This window comes from Melospiza georgiana, chromosome 2, assembly GCF_028018845.1.
Source record: "Melospiza georgiana isolate bMelGeo1 chromosome 2, bMelGeo1.pri, whole genome shotgun sequence".
In the NCBI taxonomy this organism is placed as follows: Eukaryota; Metazoa; Chordata; class Aves; order Passeriformes; family Passerellidae; genus Melospiza; species Melospiza georgiana.
The window spans coordinates 78,752,949-78,772,030 of NC_080431.1; the positions used below are offsets into that span (position 1 = coordinate 78,752,949).

The window sequence follows — 19,082 nt, forward strand, 5'->3', positions numbered from 1 at the left end:
TGCCCAGGATGTAGCAGAAAAAACGAAGGATGTTGGAGATTCTGCCGAGATGTGGCAGGACGAGGCATAGCAATGAAGGGGAGGGAAAGCAATTAAATGTTACATGAAGGAAAAAAGCCAGAGTCCCCTAAGGAGAAATTTCTAATCTGAGAGAAGGGTGGAAGACCTCTATCAGAGGCATCACTGCAAATCAGATACATAGAAGTCTTGAGCAATGTTCTGCTTCCCTAAAATTTCCCAAACTCCAGTCTGTATGTTCCTCCCTTTCATCAATGATATCTATATTCTTTGAGGAGCTGGGAGTTTCTAGTTTGGGATTAAAAATACAACCTGAAAAATCAGTTCTGGGTGATTTTTTTCCCCATCAGAAATGTGAGTACAAATTTTTGTCATTTCTGCCTGAAGAAGTATATTTTCCAGGTTTCTGGTTTAGCCACTGGACCAAAAGCTTGGCTGTTGCAAAGTGTTTGCCTCCTAGTTTCTAAAGTTGCTGGATACTTTCACAATGGAGAAAACTTATTTTTTTGTCCAACATGACCACAAACCCAAACACTGCAATGGACTTCTCGATTTCCCCCAGCTCAGTTCTGCAACTTATGCAGCAACAGGGTTTTGAGGAAGAAAAAGAGGCAGATGAGACACGCAGAGCGTGACCAATGTTCTACAAGCGGTTTCAGGGGCGCTGCAGTTCTGGTTCCTGGGAGGTTCATGGGGCAGAGCAAAACCCACACCAGGAGATCGGTTTGCAAGAAAATGCACGTACCTTGCTAGAAACAGTCTCTCTGCCCCAAATTTGGAAAACAAAGTTTTTCTTGAGATGTCATGACAAAAAAGGGATCTTGGGAGATGATGCTGGGTTTGCCTACAGAATTGTTGAAGGGATCTTCCTGATCCCCTCTTCAATATGGATTTGGCTGATGGAGGTGCCTATCTCCAACAGATAAAAATCAGTCTTTACCCCTCAAGTCTGTCTTGATTCAGGAGGCAGCAGATGGCAGAGGAAGAGGTAGAGATGACAACAGACAGTTAGGTACAGCACTTTCAGAAAGTTTCAGAAGGATATTCCTGCATACTGAACCCAGGGCTTGGGTGGGAAAGACAAAAAGTTTATCAGGATAGCATTCTTCATGATGACACCTGCAGTCCTTGCTTTCAGGTGGACATCTTGGCCACATCCCATCTGCCTCTCAGAACAAGACCTGGATGCTTACCACTCCTTGGCGCATTAACTTTTACTTTGGAAAGGAGCTTGGGTCTGAGGAAAGGAGCCACAGTGACATTCACTTCTGAGAATACACACACCATCGAGTGCAGGTACTCTGACTGCTGCAGCAAAATTCTCTCGTGATTCAAACCTGAGCTAGCTTCTGGTTTTCCTCCAGAAAGCTCATGATGCCCGGTCTTTGAGATGCAGTCTTCAGCTGGAAAAACATAATTAGAGCCATGTTAGAAGGACATCCAGTGTTGATTCTTATGGTCAGACTTATTAATTACATCTGTACACTCAGCATGTCTAGCTCTGACAGCTAAGGATAGGATACACCCGACTTTCTCTAATAAATCATTATCCTTGCCAAGCCAAGTGATGAAATAAAGGGAAATGTATGTGTTTTTCTTGGCAGACACTATCTTTTATAATGATTTAAATTTTCCTCCAAGGGTATCTGTTATTTTTTTAGACAAAGCAGAGAATTACACCTCTACTCCTTCTCTTTTTCTGTTTTATGCCACCTCAGATTCTTTCATGTTCCTTTACAACATTTATTTCTCCACTTCTTTATTTTCTTTGCACTCCTGCTGTCTCTCATTTTCCCCCCTTTATTCCTTTTTTTCCCCTTTAAATATTGTTTATTGTTTCCTTTTACCTTTTCTTGCTAAGACTGCAGATGAAGAGCATACATTGTTGTTTGGGAGAAATAAAAGAGAGAAATGGCATTTAAAGAAGCTCTGGTACTGGACACATGTCTGTTCTGTCCTTTAAAATTTACTGTTTCTGAAATTATTTCCCAAGCAGTCTTATGTAAGGTATTAGTGCTAATTCAGGTACTGCTGGCCTTGCAGAGTTCATGTTATCCAAGAGATCCACAACCCCCAGTTCTTCACTTGTCCAGTTCATGGTGGTTATCCTTTGTTTATCTCAAGTTGTCTAAGACAAATCCTATTATTTTAGCCTTTATGTCTCTACCTGGTTACAAGGGAATAAAACCACTTTTTTATTTTATATGGAATCAGTTTATATACCTGAGCAAGCTTTTTCACATCCTGCTGCTTAATTATAAATCCTTTATCTTGACAGGCTTTTGGACAATCTGCTGGTTTCCTGGAAATGCCTCAGCTGATCATGAGGTCCAGCACTCCAGCACCATCTCCTGCTCACAGCAAATTACCTGCACTCTCTCAGTGTCACTGTGATCTATCTTCATAAGATCAGGAGGAGACGCACAGTGCCTCTGACTCTGTCACTGCAGCCTCTTGTGGTGCATCAATGCCTCCACAGCAAGGTAAGAATTCTGTAACATTCACTAGAAAGAGAAAACATAGCTGTAAGACAAGGAATTGCTTCACTTAGGATCTCAAAATGCACCAATAATTTGGCTTGTGCTATAGTCTATGTTTTAACATAGGGGAAATTCAATGTAGCATTTAAGAACTGGACATAGATCTGGATCTGGTTGTTTAGATTGGAGATCAAAACAGAACACTGTAAACACACTGCAGTGCTGTGTTCCTCCCATGACATTCAATCCTGCTAGGTGAGGCACCTGATGTCTCAGATTCTTACGCAGACTGAGTTGCCACAATTTTACATGCATTAGATGTCTGCAAATTTACTGTAGCTAAGGATCAAGGAGCTAAGGATCACTGCCTGAACACTCTTTTGCTTCTGACATGAGCTAAAGCAGCTGTTTCTCACTACATAGTAGACAACTCTGAAAGCAGAGCATGAAGGCAACCTCCTTCAGAACAATTAAATACACATCAGGGCCTCTCCTGCGCGGTCCATCAAGGTTTTCCTCAAAAAGATCATCCTCATTTATCATCCTCATTTCTCATGGCTATAGCCATAATTTCACCTGAGTTCTTCCATTTATTTCCAGCTTTGTTATCTCCTAATGTGCCTCTGCTTTTAAAGTGACATTTTCCCCCATTCCAACTCTTCTTGTAATGATTATAATTAAGAAACTTTGCATACCTGAAATCAGAATAAGTCTGGAACAGAGAACATTTTGGGAATAAGGAAACAGAGAAAGTAAAAAGCAGAAAGGGGCTGATTGGTTTCATTGGTAATAAGAGAGCCAATGCTTCCCCTTCTGTGGTTAAAATTACTTCTGTTGGGGAAGGAAGTAGTGGGACCCACACAGAAAAAGGCAGATTTGGGAGGAAGCCAAGAACAAACTCTTCTATCACATATACAATGCAGAGACACTTCTCAGATTCATTAGAGCACCACCCCATTCAGACACCAGCTAAAACTACTGCACAGCACTGGCTTTAGGACAGAGAGTCACATTTTCATGAGTCAAAACCTGCTTAGGAGATATATTGCTTCATGGGATCATCTGACCAGATGGGGAAAGAAACAGCCAGCTGCTGGGAAGGGCTCACCCAGACTGGATATCCCCAGGCCTTAAAGAAACAAGTCAAAGTCCTCCTGACCAGACATGAAAAGGTTTCTGCCTGCAGATTCATTTTTGAGTCATCACCATCTGGGAGCTCAGTCATATTTTGGTGTTCAGAAAATATCTTGGTGAAGGCTTCCCATCCAAAGGCCTCTTGCAACTCTGAATCACAAGTGACACAGTACTAAATACATGCATGGAAGTTTAGAATTATTCTTCCTGCATTCTTAACAAAATCTTGTATTACATTCAGTTATTGGTCTTTTCACAGGGCATTTAAAATTTTAAAATGCCTACTGAAGAACCAAAGAAGCCCTTACACAACATGAGATTATTCAACAAACTCATCTGTCTACTATTCACACAAAACCAAAAATCAAGTACTTATATAAGTGCTCTTCATCCTGAAGGGCAGGACTGTGCTCACAGGCTTGATCCCTACTTTGTTTTTCCCAACTGTTACAAGTGTTCAAAACAAGACTGATAAACAATATCAACCCACCTCTCCATGCTTATAAGTATGCATATTTTAAATGCCTCTTCATACTTACAATACATAAGACTCTTCCAGAGCACAAAATGCAGGCTCCCTTCCTAGAGACTCTGCATAGGTGATGTTTGTACTGTCAACTAATCTTAGTTGCTACTGAGTATTGTATCACAACACTGAAAGACCAGCTGAGTTGTAGTATTAGGGAAAAAAGAAAAAGAGAAAGAAGAAAGAAAGAAAAATAACAATTTCCAGTGATCAGAAGTAATCTTTGCTATTACCCAAAGGCTGTGGTTCACTATTATATCTCAAACCAATGCATTCCACAGACCAATGAGCCTTGCACTGTGCTGTGGTCACAAATGACTCAAAACAAGCACATTTTCTGAGGACTGAAGCTCTGATTCTCCCTGAAGCTCTGGTTCTCCTGCTGGAGTTTGCTACTTGGAGATAGATCAGGACTGACTCGTGTTGATTTGTGGAATCCTGTGAGCTGGCACAGGTACCCAGTGCTGGAGACTAAGAGTCAACAGACAAGATGATCTGGGGTAGGGATCAAATGCTTGCAGGAAGTGAGGAAAGGAAAGAAGCTTCCCTGAATTAAAAGAATAAATTTGTAAATGTGTCACAAGCTTAATTTACCTGCAAATCCATGGTCTGACTTCCTCACTTGATTTCAGATGTGCCTCATCACAATGGGCCTGCCTGGCAACCACTGGAATATGTCTGACCTTGGTCACCATCACTGGACCCAACACTGACCTGAGGACTGATTTCCATGCTTGACCTCAGACCTTCCTCATCCCTGGACACTTGCCTAGCCATCTAGACCGTGGATACTGTGCCAGGTGTGCCCTGCTTGCCTCACTCAGGTGTTGTGGCTGGTCCCCAGCTGTCCTGCTGGCTGTGTTACTGCAGCTGGATCCTGGCCACCGACCCTCAGGGAGCTGCCACCTCCACTGTGCCCTCACAGTGTCTGTTGTACCACAAAGCAAATTGGGAACTGGGATTCAGTTTATTTTGTTGTTTTTTGTGGGGGGAAGGCAGATTGTTGTCAGTTTGCTTTAGTAAAGTAGCTCTTTACTATTGAATATTATGGAAATATGGAATACTAATCCACAGCTCACTTGAGCTTTGGGTAGAATTTGCTGCTGATGGCCACCATTACTTCTTCACTGTATTTGTCATCACTTTGGTTCCAATTTTGCTGGTTTTCATGCTGTTTGTAAAAAGCCTCTATTTTTCAGAAAAGACAAACTTACTGTACTCCTTAACATCTTCAATGAACTCCTCAGTATTGCTGACAACCACAACCAGCTTTAAAAGTCATGTTCCAGTAGCTCTCCATAGGATTTCGATATCTTTGGTTCTTTATCCTTCAAGGAAAATTCAGCAGGCTGAACTGGTTCCTCACAGCTCCAAAGTAGTGCAGGAGGGATACAGAGCCATTCACATCTTTGAAGTGGTGCTCCACTCTCCTTGTTTTAGCAGGTCTGAGAGAAGCAGGAAGAGTTTTATATGTTGGGTTCCACCACAGGCCAAGTAGTGCTGCCTGGATCTGTGCACAGGATCTGCAGTGTCTGTGCAAATATTTTTATCTTGTGAGATTATAGGTTATCTTATAGGTTATAGGTTATATAGGTTATCTTATGAGAAGGAGCCACATAAATCAATCCAGAGGCATCTGATATGTAATCTCAACACAATTGTTGCAGAGCCACTGGCAGATTACAACTTGACTGTTGGATTCAGAGCCATATGAGGCCAGATGTAATGATTAATAAAATCCTTCTGACAGGAAGACATGCTTGGAGAAGTAAATGCAGTATGGAAACACAGCACCCACTTTTCATGGAATGGTTTGGGTTGAAAGGGACCTTCAGTGTCATCTAGTCCAACCCCCTGCACTGAACAGGAACATCTTCTTCAGATCAGGTTGCTCAGAGTCCCATCCAAGCTGATCTTGAATGTTGCCAGGGATGGGGCATCAACCAGCTCTGGCTGGTGTGCCAGTGTTTACACTTGGGCCAGCCTCTCCTGAATCAGTTCTACTTGGCTGACAGCCGATATACCACATGAGTCAAGCTGCTGTGAATTATTGAGTAGTGGCCTGGGCAGCTGACAAATTTTTCAATTCAAGTGTCAGAAAACACCTCTAGTGCTGCATTCAAGTAGAGCTGAAAGAACCTGCCAATCCTACTGAGAAAAGTGCAGTACTTGAACAAAGATTAATTGAAAATAATGCTGAGATTTGGCCTTTAGGAGCCTCCTCATCACCCATAACAAACTTCAGTTTCACTGGCCTTGTGAATTGTCTTTAAACAGCAGATTTCTTCAATGACAGGCAGCAAAACACTGCTTACAACCAACTTTTACCCCTTACTACTGCTCTCACTTCCCCACTAATGGAAGCAATCCTATCCCTGCTAACACCAGGGTCTCATTACACAGTAGGCTGCCTATGTGTAAAATCTCCTTTGTCTTGCCTAAACCAGCTACCTGTGCTTCCCTTCTTTCTGCTGCAATTAGCATAAATTCACTCCCACAGCAACAAGATCAATGTGACACAGTACACGTCATTTGGTGGCCAGCCTCCCTTCACTGGGTTTTACATGTCAAATTCAGCAGCAGAATATGCTACTTTTGCATACAAGCTCTAGACATTCACAGAAGATTGTTACTCTCTCCAGTAATCACTTCTTGGATGTGGTGGAATTGAGCTGCTGATTTGAGGATCTGCATGGCCTCGTGATAGCGTTGCTGCCTTGCGTATTTCCCTTACAAATATCCATCACAGATACAGACAAAATGTCCTAGTTATTATACTTGCCATGAGATATCTGGACATCTGCCACCATCCTTTCTGGCCTTGGAAAAGTTGCTGGGATGGCTGCTGGCCTGGCAATTGCATCCTTCATCTTGATGCAGATGGGAAGCAGCCTCCCTGGGCTGCCCATGTGGTGTACACCAGCAGCTGGTACTGTCAGGATGACGTTCTAGTGGCCAGCTCAGCCCTGGGGTTCTGCTACTGACAGATGGCTCACAACCAGGCAGAGATGTCAGCTCCCCCTAATCCAGCATTCAGGTGAAAAAAGGCAGCCAATTTGAAAAGAACTTTTAAATGTGAAGAAGGCGGACAATCACCACAGGTAAACAAACCTCTTTGCATGGCCTCAGAAACAATAAATTAATCTGGATGTAACTGTGTTTTACTGAATCACAGGGAGACCCTGGGATGCTGGCAAGGGCTTCAGTCATCTTTGCTGATCCCAGGTCTGCTGCTGCTGCAAGCTGAAATTCAGTTTTTAATATCAAGCCACTTTAGAGGTGTCTCAGACATGCTTATACTGGGAACATGGAAAGAGATTAATCCCTAATTGAAGGTCTTATCAATATACTTTCTAGGCTTAGAAATGGGAAGCTTAACGCAAAGACTTTGCTAGGACATTACATAATTTTGACATTTTCTACACACGTGACCACAAAAAGAAAACCCCCAGAAAATCAGGAAAATATGGGTAAGCCATAAATGTAGAAATGCCTCTTTACTCCCCTGCTACAGTTAGGTTTTGGGACCACTTACCAAGCCTGAAGAAAGGAGGCTGCACAGTCTCTTTAATTGTGATTGGTATTCGACCTAATGTGCCCTCCTTTGGCACTATGATATATATGAGGCCACACCACAGAATAGAGACTTACATGGTGGTTTTTTTCAACTTTGAACAACTTTACCACCAAGGCCACTTCTGTTTAGGTCATTTCTATTCAGGCCTTTTTTTTTGCTGGGCATGGAGACATGAAAATAGGATTACATACAAAATGTGCATGTGTACGGTGATATTTTTTATTTTTTACTGATACATAAGGAATAGGCTGGGACTAGCAAGCTTTTAGGCTAAGCATTAACATGCTTGCCAAAACCCATAATAGCTGAGCAATTATGAAAGAACTGGGAGTAACATGAACTTTTGTTGCACCTTGAAAAGGCTGGTCCTCTATCTTGATGAACTGTTGTCTTCCTTCTCCCTGCTCCCTCAGGCTGTCAGGTCAGTGCCTGGATTTTAACCCTGGATAAGTCCACGAGCTAAACCTTTACTGACTACAATCAAGTCACCTCCCTGCTTCCACTCTCTCCTCTTCATTGGCATGTATCTTGCTGTCAGGCTATGGTTGAAGGACAGCTAAAACTTATAATTGACTTGTTCACATAAAGATGAATGCTGGGTCACACAGTCAGAGAATGTAGGAAGGAATCTACATCATTTCAGTATCAATTATGCATTATATAGCCTGTATATATGCATTATAAGGCCACTTTCACAACAGGTGCTGTGAACTTCTGCATAACAAGAGGAATTAGGGATTTTAGGGTAACAAAAATAATTGTGAAAATCTCATGTTACTGAGATTATATTAAGAATACAATGTTGTGGAGGCTAATATTTGCTTTAAAGATATCTATTCCCATGGTCCAGGGACTGCTCCACCCAGAAAACTTCCACTTCATCTGAGAAAGTGAAGGAACTAAATCAACTCAGAATTACATTCTTCTTGAGGTGAAGCACCTGGAACAAAGCTCACTGATTATTTAACCCTTCAGAAGATGTCTGAGGTGGTTGCTGATCTGCTGATCCTTGTTGAATTTCTGTTGGGGCTGGCCTCCACTGGCAGCAAGAAGCTGAAGAATCCAGCATAAATCCAAGCACATAGTGAGCTATCATGTAGATACACATGGAGATAAAGATAGGCCATAGCTAGTACAAGAACCAAGATTTAGGTAGTTTTCCTTTATGGTCTATAGGATCTCATTGGATCCTGTTCCCAGCTGGGTAGAGAGGACAGTTCCACAGACAGTTCTTTCTTGATAGGCCATCCCCAGGCTGTAAAGAATGGAGCCAAATTCTTATTCACCTGCTGAGAAAACTTCTGTGCCCACAGGTTCATCTTAGAAGTGTTGTCTTTTGGGATCTTGGAGATTTTCTGGTAGTCAGAGAAGAGGTGGGTGAAGGGGTCCCAACCAAACCCTTCCTGCAGCTGATGAAAAACAATACAGTGCACAAACAGTTAAGTTATCATTTCACTGGCATTATTCCTGTGTTACACACAGTAGAAAATTCCACGGGGTTTCTGCAGTGTCTTTTAAAATGAATGCAAATTTAGATGAAAGCATCTAGGCTTTTCAGGCTTCAGAGCATAACTAACAGCACTAAAGTAGAGAAAAATACCTCCCCATTACACTGATCTCCCAAAACAAACAGAGATCAAAGATACACGGGGAGTAGCCAGAAGTGTCAGTAATTTATTATATAAGCTGCTGCTTTGTGAGAACAGTATCAGAGGGGACACTGACAGAATAGCTGGAAAGAAGGGGCACAGGAGAACAAGGAGTATTGAGAAAAGGGGAGGGAGAGATTATGAACAGGGCATGCTTTGCCTAAGAATAAGAACAAAAGGAGTTCATACAGAAAAACTGCTGCTGCAGAATTAGAACTGTTCTTCCATGCACATTTATTCCAGCAGTCCTGTTAGTAATCAGGCAGGAGATGAGACATCCCAGCCTACAAGTGTGGGTGAGGCAGCAAGGCAGTGGCCAAACTGGTAAGGTATTGTGGGAAAATTTCTCCCCTTAAAACTGTTCCCCACTGTATAAATATTTTGTTATTGTTTGCACCAAAAATCCTCAGAGGATGACTCTTCAGCTTGACCATGCAGATGCCTATTTGGGATGTGAAGAAGTCAGGATCAATACCCCTCCAGTAAATGTACTTCTCCTCATATGAAGTGTGAGAGCTCTCAGACAAGGGAGCTGAGGAACACTCATCTCACAACAGTCAGTAGCTTAAGCATCATAATGGACATCTGCTTTGCAGTTCCCAGTTAAAATCAGCTGAGTGCTCTCTCCATTAGGCTAACGGTTTCTAGGAGGATTAAGGGAAAGGGGGAATCTCTCTTGCATGCTTCCCAAGAGAATGCACTTTAATCTAGGATAGGGTTCATGTTTTAGAGTCTCGACCACAGTGAGGGATCCAGTTCTGTGTGCAGGAGGATAGGCTGAGCCCAGCCTCTTGCCACTTGCTGGACTACACTGGCTCCACTCAGTGCACTGGATGATATGAACACCCTCCTCTCTGTAAGTTTTTTAAAAGGCCATGTAACTCACCAGGAGACTATTCAAAGCCTGGCTCTTCTAGACACTTAACAGTGCCAAGGTTTTTTGACAACTAGCCCACCATCCCACAGGAAATCTGCTGTGGATTAAAGAGCTGGGCCCAAGTTTGATCCTCCTTTTCCCATGTTGTATAACAAGCAGCAGTTCCTGTTTCTCTTCCAGGGAGAAAGATTAGTACATTGCACTGAGCTATCTCCCTGAGTGGCTAAGCCCAAATCTGACAAAGGAAGGTTTCCAGGAGACCTCAACTTTAGGCACTCTGCCTCTTTACCTCTCAGGTGCGTTCTGGGCCCAAGATAAACCCTCTGACAGTAATCAAACACATCAAGGCTCCACAGCTACAGTCAGCAGGCTGCAGACTTCCCTCTAACAGAGGCCTCAGTGACTGCACTAAGAACACACACACATTTTCCCTGTTACCTGCAGGTATGTCTCCAGAGCAGTCCACACGTTCCAGTCCTTTAGCTGAGCACCTTTCTTCAGATAGTCTTTTATCCTTTCCTTGCGGCACTGTGGCCTGAGTGCCTGATGGGCCTCATGCCTAGGAATGCCCAGCACCTCCTCATGAACATAGACAGACCAGAGGTTGCATGTGGCCTCCGTGGTGTGAGGGGGGAACTCCCATGCCTGCTGCTGTTGATTGTGTCCCAGCTCATGGATGGGACCCCAAAGACCAGTAGTTTGCATGTGCTCCACGTCTAACATCTCCTTCACTGAATCCAGGTGGCCCATGATGGGGTAGCCAGCATGCATCCAGCCTGCAGGACAGACAGGGAGCAACACGTCATTATGTGCTCACCTCAGTGCTTCTCAGATGTAAATGATTATTGTATTTTTTTTCATTTCTCTAGAGCCTTTCCTCCATCTTACAAATAACACTTTTTTATTACCATGAATGACTAACTTTTCCCAGTGTGACATAAGGAAATACATGATGTTTCACCCTTACAGATAGTGACCCTTAAACAGTCTAACAAGCAAAGGCAGGACTGAACCATCAGTTAAGTGCAGTTCTGCCTGCTTTTCCTTTTTATATATAAATGTACACTCATGGTTGGACTCATGAGGTTGAGGGTGAGGAGAAAAGCCTGACTATTGCCCAGAACACCCCTGAACTCCCACAGGCTGAGCACAGTTGACACCAATGCAACCATGCAATGATGTGACTGAGCACCATGGCACTCCTTGAGTGCTCCTATGTAGAGAGTTGATACTGCAGACCTGCACTCCAGTGGTCACTGGTGACGATGAGACACATGGAAAACACATGTGAGTCTGTCATGCTTAAGGACTACACAGCCTGTCATACTTAAGGCTGTTCTTAGCCCTGCAGGATAGCTACTCCATAAACAACCTCCCAGCAGGTTCCTAGGAAGAAACATGCACTGCAAGGGATTTTACTTCTGCCTCTTTGGTGTCTTCTTCCCTAATTGGCCCTCCTGGAAGATTCCCAAAACTTCATGCAAGAGCAATGCCCCCACATTCAAATATCTGTTGTAGCAGGGTGTAAGCAGCCCTTTACACAGAGGGAGCCTGGTGAATGAACAGGAATGGCAATCCCCCTCCTGCAGGAACTAGGGATCATAGAATGTGAATGGTCTGGAACTAGTTTCTGCAGGAACTAGTGAAGATCTTGAGCTTTCTCTTTTTTAATAAGAGGGATATATGCAATTAGGCATCACCAGCACCCAAAAAGTTCAGATCTAGAAATGTGAGTGAAACCATTTCGTCCACCCAAGCCAAAAGAAATTTTATGTCTGTAGACTATGATATTTTTAACTGGCATTTGCTCAGCACAGCAAAACCTAACACTCCCAAGATGTGCCACAAATTCTTTCCATTGTAGCTTAGCAAAAGTTTAGGGCATCAGGGTTCATGCCCAGCTGTGGTCTCATTGTGGGATGATGAATTTAACCAGGATGAATTTAAGTGGTTTTTTTTAAAAAAACAACGGAGCAAAATTTTTATTGCCAAGTTCCATGTTTACTATATAATTTGATTCTTGATTGAAGGCACACAGTTCATAACTGGAAAAGCTGGAGTGGGGTAACATCAGCTGCAAAAATACACACTCCTGGGCTTTGACAGCAACACTGGATCTGCTTCCAGATGTGTGCCATCATCTCAGACACACATCTTTTCAGGCTAAGCTTTGCCCACAATAACCTATGTGGAGCCCACCTCCAGCAAGTAGGGACACAGAGGTTTAAAATTGTCACTGAACACATGAGAACACTCCTGTGGCTGAGCCAGAGAGAAAATAGAAATCAGGTCACTGCTTCCCAGCTGTACTGGCTCTGCAGTGCATTCAGGAGGGAGAATGGATAGCCGCATGTGAGCGAAAGCCACTGCAGCCAGCAGCTCTGCATCGTAACACACCCCAACAGGAGAACAGCTGAGAAGACACCACCAGTTTTGAGAGCAGGGAGGCATCTGCAAAGGTCAGTATGTTTTTCAAGCCCTGCCTTACCACATTTCCACCCTGATGGAGCAGCTCACAATTATGCAAGGGTCACAGTCATTTAACACCTCACATATGTTCCCAGTCTGGTTTTAGCAAAATAACCTTGAAGGAACAGACACTGCTGCTAGAGGCCACTTGCCTCTTAGCCCTGGCGAAGGCCATATGGCATTGTACCCACCACATGAGATCTGGACATCTGTTACAATCCTCTCTGGCCTTGGGAACTTTGCTGGCACGGCTGCCAACGTGCTTATGGCCACCATGATCTTGTCCCACAGGGTCAGCAGCGGCCGTGGGCTCTCCATGTGGCGGATGCTGTCGGAAGGCACCGTCAGGATGAGATTCTCAACAGCCAGCTCTGCCCAGGGAGCAGGGTAGTGCCGGATACAGGCCTCCCACTGCCTTTCACAGGTCTCCCCTACAGAAACAACACAGAAAATCAGTTGAGCACAAGTCTGACTTTTGAGCATGCTCACAGAGGTCAAGCTCAGACAAAGAGAGGAGGTCATGAAAATTTCTTGGAAAACAGTATGTGGTAGTTGCATGACTGTGGGTGATGGCTGTTACATAGCCAGTCCTCAATCTGTTCTCAGGAAGCCTCCTCAGGCTCTTTAATAGGTAGGGAACAGAAAAGGACTGGCATATAACAGAGTAGCATAGCAAGAACAGATCCCTGTTTTGTATCAGAAAACAAGAGGCATCAGGTTTCTCCAGTGTCTCATTTCTTTTTGTCCAGCAGAGTTGCTGTTTCACATAACAATGCTGGCTCTGTTCAGTTTGATGAAGAGAAGAGAAGAGAAGAGAAGAGAAGAGAAGAGAAGAGAAGAGAAGAGAAGAGAAGAGAAGAGAAGAGAAGAGAAGAGAAGAGAAGAGAAGAGAGAAGAGATGTGAAATTCACCAGATATCTTGCAGGATCTAGAGATGGCCATATGAGGGCACAGTAAAGCAAGCAGAGCACACGTTGCCGTGCTGCCTCTCCCCAGCACAACGGTTTCCATCAGAAATAACAACTCCAGCTCCAAGAAATGTGGGTGTGGACAAACCCTGTCCATTTTGTGAAAGCTCTTTCACCTACTCCCAGCCACTTAGCAGGCTCAGAGTGACTAACCCAGAAGCAGAGATTCATAAATTGTAGAATAGTTTGGATGGAAGGGACCTTAAAGGTCATCTGTTTCAACCCTCTCGCTATGACCAGGGGGGACATCTTCAACTAGATCAGGTTGCTCAGAGCCTTGCCCAATTTGACATTGAATGTTTCAAGGAAAGCATCTATCATCACTTCTTCGAGCAAGTAGTTTCAGTATTCCACCGTCCTCATAGTAAAAAATGTCTTCCTTATACATAATCTGAATCGAGCTTCTTTTAGTTAAAAACCATTGCACCACGGCCTACTGCAACAGATCCTGCTAAAGGGTCTGTCCCCATCTCTCTTGGTGAAACTGTGCTGGCTGTTCCAAATCAGTTCCCTGTCCTCCATGTGCCTTAGCATAGCATCTAGGAGGGTTTGTTCCATGAACTTTCCAGGCACAGAGCTGAGGCTGACAGGTTGGTGGTTCCTATCAGGGAAGGTGGAAGAGACCTCCCTTCCACCATTCTCAAAAACTAGTAGAAAAATAGGAATCCCAGAGGACAACACAGTAAGGAAAATAAATCTGGGTTTTCCTAAATCCAAGCATTTCTAAGACCTTCCTAAACACAGGACCACTTCTCCTTTCAGTCACTGGGACAACGACATCTGTGAGCAGCCCTCAGGCAAAAAGCACCAAGGTAAACAAGCCTACCCAGCTTGAAGAAAGGAGCTCTGACTGCCCCTTCCACCGTGATGGGCACGCTCCCCAGTGCACTCTTTGCTGGTACTATGATGTAAATGAGGCCACCCCAGAGGCAGGAAACGGATTGTTTCTGGCAGGAAACATCACAGGTGCGGATTACCACTGGGGCCCGTTTCAGCTCCTTGGCTCCAGAGAGGTCATCCGTGTGACACCCAACCTGCACCTGGCAAGAAGAAGAGTAGGAACAGCTGGTCAGAGGTGTGCCAGTGTGAGCTGGCAGACTGACCTCAGCACCCACTGAGCACTGTCCCTGCAGAGCACGCACACAGAAGCAGCCTTCTGACTCCAGCCTAGTCCCTAGCTCAGTCTTAGAGCTCTTCTCCCAGTATTCCTGGCCCAACTGCATCCTTCACCAGCAGGTCAGAGTCCTGCAGTGACTTCTTCCACTGCACTGCACTTTCATTAATGATTCCTCCGCCCTTCCCCAGCGTCAGAGGCACTTCCTATAACATCATTTGGAGAGATGTGGTCGTGACTGGCTTCCTTTACTGCTCCTCCTCCTTAGAGCTCTTATAATAAAATAGACAGCATGTGGCTGCAGGATCAGACAGAAGCACCTGAGTTAACTTTGCATTTCAGCTGCTTCAGGGAGGTCACTGCAAAGAATATCCAAGAAGGTAAGCTTTTGCTTCTGTTGTATTTTGCAGAGAACAGGATCCCAAGTAACAGTGCCTGTCTCATCTGGATACATCTACATGAGCAGCAGTGACAGCACTGTCAAAGGAATTTATGAGAGATCTGGAGAGATGGAATAAAGTTTGGTTCATAGAAGGGCCCAAGTACTTATCCTGGACCTGGAAATAATCTTGATCAGGTTTTTTTGCACCATAAAAGAACAAAAACCAACAGCCCTCAAGCAGCAGCCACACTCAATTATCCCGCCAGCACACAGAGAGGGAGGAAAGCAAAAGAAAAGAGAAAGGACACAAAGTGAAGAAATTATGACAAAGCATTTTAAGTGCCACAGGGTGGCAGCAGTAGGAAAGGGCGGGAAAGGTTAGAAAATGCCATTAAGGAGAAAACCCCTCCCCGTGCTATTTTTGAGTTCTAACCCGACAATTACACAGGTGTAAACCAACGCCAAGCAGAGAGAGTTCACCTTCAGGCCCGCACCGACCACCAGGCAAGGGCACGTTATCACTGCTGTGTGCCCTTCGGGGAGGTAGAGTCCTGTGCTCCTCCAGGCTGTCTTTCCTAAAAGATAACAGAACACAGTCCTGAACAGTCAAGTCCTTCTTTGTCTGGACCATTACAGATCCTGGAGATTTCAAGTTGCAACAGGAGAATAATCTTCCATCCTTTCCTTTTCCCTTGCTCTACTCTCACAGAACCATCTTGCATTTACCCCTCTCATCAGAAATACAGTTTCAAAGAAATGAACAAAATCATCACACCATTAGCAAGCAAGCCCATCCGGATTTACACTTCTGGAAATGCCAAGTTTAAATGTGCTTAGTAGTATCTTCTAAAAATGAGAAGGGAAAAAAAGAAGAGAAAGTAAGCCAAAACCCCAACACTTCCTACACCCAGACCCTCTTATCCTCAAGACCTCGTAAGAGGTGCCAGCTATGGTGGGATTACACAATTGAAGTTGTAATGATCATAAAACATTTCCCAAATAACAGACTGATGGTGGCATCGCATTTTTCCTCAGTGACTGGTCCAGCACAAACTGGAGCCACAGGAATTGTCATTTCTAGCTGACTGAAGTGATGAGAAAGCCTCAAGAGATCATTCTGTGCTAGGTGTACCTGTAAGAAGGGTACCACTACAATTCAGCATGTTTCTAGACAGCCTTCCCATGGAAATGCAAGTCTCCTCTGCATAAATCTCTTTAAACACTTGCAATTTACAGAATTTACAGTGCAAAACTGATCCATCTCTACTGTACTGATCAGGCAGATTCCACTCCCTAGTTCTGACATAAAGTTTACTTAGGTATATTTCAATCCAAATACCAGAAGTCCTAAAACCAGCTGAACTGTCATTGCCCAGCTTACAACCTTTCCCATCATCCATGAAAGCAGAACCAGTTTTGTCAAGCAAAACCTAATCCAATGAAAAATGCAAATTAGACTATATCACAGTGTGTTACCAGTTTATCTCGGTTTTGCTGAATTTGTACGAAAGGCAGTTTTGAAATGGTGCTCAGGGTTTCCTAGCTTTTCTTTCTTTTTCATTTATGTGAAATGACACAAATTCTGAGTATTTTCGGCTTCTGTCCTGACTCATTATTAAAACCAGTGAGAAGTTATTCTACAACTTTTCTCTCTGCACAGCCACTGCACTCAGACATTGCCGTTCCAGAACAGCCTCTTTTATCTCATTGTAATGATTTGGAAACAACTCCTCTAAATCATATTCTAATTTTAAAAAGTCTGTTTAGGGGACAAAAGTTACTAGTGGAATTTAACCCAGAGTTTCAACATATCAGTTGTAAGCAGGAATCTCAGCAAGCTGGTACAGATACAAGGCCTAAGCTTAGACAAGTCATTTATGGTGTATTTACTCAACACTTTGGCTTCAATGTGGTGTCAGCCCAAGAAGTTCGTACCATATTTCCAGCCTGTTTCACCCCCAAAACCAGATCTTTTCTCCATTGTGCTGATACACCAAGCTGTGGGACTGTGCTATAACTCAGGCTGAAATTAACTAGATAACAAATAAACTTTTTGTTTCTAACTCCCACCTCTGCGTAGGATGGATCCATAGATGGCTATGTCAGCACGACTATGGGAACAGCAACCTGCAGTGTGGAGTCCAGGGCTTCTCAGAGCTTTCTTGCCAAAACCATTGTGCCATGCAAGTGCCCTGCAGTACCACTTGTTGGGAGTTCTTCTCCTGTCAGTGCCTGTGCACCAACAGGGAGGAAGCAGGACTTCCATGGGTTGCTTCAGGTGCTAAAATCAGGGCTGGCCACAAAAGGAGCCTGTCTGCCACTGGACTGAGCTCAGTCTCCTCTGAAGGCCAAGGTGAAATTGCACATCTGTGCCCATGTTCAGGCATACACAGACACAGGCACACTGAGGGCAGGCGCCCCTGTGATCCCAGCAACAGGATGCCTTGAGAGGAAGAGAGATAACTCCTCACCTGGGTTTGTGCCATCGATTTCCACAGTGACAGGGCAGGCACAGACCCCAGCAGCAGATTTCTGCACCAGGGCAGCGCTGTCTGTCATGGTGAGGGACAGCTCAGTCGCCATGCACAGAAGCACTGCCTCTCTGGAGTTGCTCTTGACGGGGCAGTGCCTGCCGACCTGCGGGATCCCAGTCCTCTTGAGCACTTTGGTCAGGATGCGGTGCAGCGAGGCGTACGCCGGGCAGTCGCGGGCTGGGATGTGCAGGAAGGCAGCGCAGTCCTTTGCCAGGGGGTGCAGCCAGCCCTTCAGGGGCTCCGTGAGCTCCTGATGTGCCTGCAGCTGCGTGCTGAAGAGCAGGAGCGCCCTGCGGAAGTGGTAGTGCTCCCCCGGCCCCAGGGCTGGGTACTTGGCTGCCTGGCCGCACTGCCCCAGGATGCTCAGCCCAAAGCGGTTCAGGATCCTGTTGCCAGGATATTTTGCCACAGCAGCTTTGCCAGAGTTCTGGGAAGCCCAGTACCAGGCCTGGCCCCCCACCAGCAGGCCACCTCCCTCTGCCACGAAAGCGTGGATCCTCTCGGCTTCTTTGTCGCCGTAAGAAGTGCAGCAGTACACGCTGATGTCACCTGCCAGCTGTGACACCTGCGACTTCACCTCTGCCTGAGACAGCAGGCTACACAGCTTCTCCAGCCTGGGATCCACCCCCACCAGCCCCTTCCTGCCGGCATCCAGCCAGGAGACAGCATTGAGCAGGAATCTGGCCAGCTTTGGGGAGAACAGTTGGCCCTCATGGGTGGCCACCACCACGCGGCCGCGGCCGTAGCGTGCGGCAGCCAAGAGGCAGCGCTGGGAGCTGTCCAGGCACAGCGGGAAGGACAGGGCTCCGTGCACCAGCAAGGTGGAGGGGATGCCCCCTGTCACCAAATCCAGCTCTGGCACACCGCGCAGGAGAAACTCAGCGTCACGGCTCAGGTTGGCCTGGTGCCTGCAGAACCAAGAGAGGTCCAGGTTAGCCCCCAGCCCAGAACCCTTGGCACAAAATGATTGGAGCCATAGCTGAAAATTAAGGAGTTCTTTTCTTGATTTCACAGTGGCCTAGGTTGACTATATGATGCTTTTATCCCCAGTAGTCTTGTTCTGTTTATGCTGAATAATAAGTTCTGCATCTTTAGGACTTGTTGCAGAGAGTGAAGGGGGCAGAGAAGAAGCAGCAGTTTGTTTTTAGACACTGCACTCACTCCTCTACATTCCTGCTCCTGGGATGTGTCATCTGTGGATGGACAGACAGCGGGACAGAGCTCTCCTTTGTTTTAGTGAGTTTAGCTAGCTGAGGCAAAGAAGTTCCCTGGCCTGTGGGGTTTTTTCCCTTTCTCTGGACCTGTTCAAAGCTGCTCTGGCCTGAACACCAGCAGAGCACCGGCAGCTCATACT

At 45.1% G+C, this 19,082-nt stretch overlaps 1 protein-coding gene across 6 annotated transcripts in view; it reads right to left on the reverse strand.

Moving 5' to 3' along the window:
- Positions 1-1,031: 1,031 nt before the first annotated feature.
- The window catches only part of TCAF2 (TRPM8 channel associated factor 2), a 30,763-nt gene continuing 12,712 nt past the window's right edge, over positions 1,032-19,082 (reverse strand). For 5 of the 6 annotated variants that reach the window (XM_058019324.1, XM_058019322.1, XM_058019320.1 and 2 more), the window contains 6 exons: positions 17,666-18,636; positions 15,675-15,769; positions 14,525-14,738; positions 12,922-13,161; positions 10,700-11,037; positions 7,941-9,144 (listed from right to left, as the gene is read on the reverse strand). In XM_058019324.1, the coding sequence (XP_057875307.1) occupies positions 8,899-9,144; positions 10,700-11,037; positions 12,922-13,161; positions 14,525-14,738; positions 15,675-15,769; positions 17,666-18,636 (2,104 nt within the window). In that variant the 3' untranslated portion in view covers positions 7,941-8,898. Of the gene's footprint in view, positions 1,422-2,241; positions 2,523-7,940; positions 9,145-10,699; positions 11,038-12,921; positions 13,162-14,524; positions 14,739-15,674; positions 15,770-17,665; positions 18,637-19,082 lie in introns of those variants that run through there. The other variant, XR_009114194.1, reaches the window with a different exon arrangement.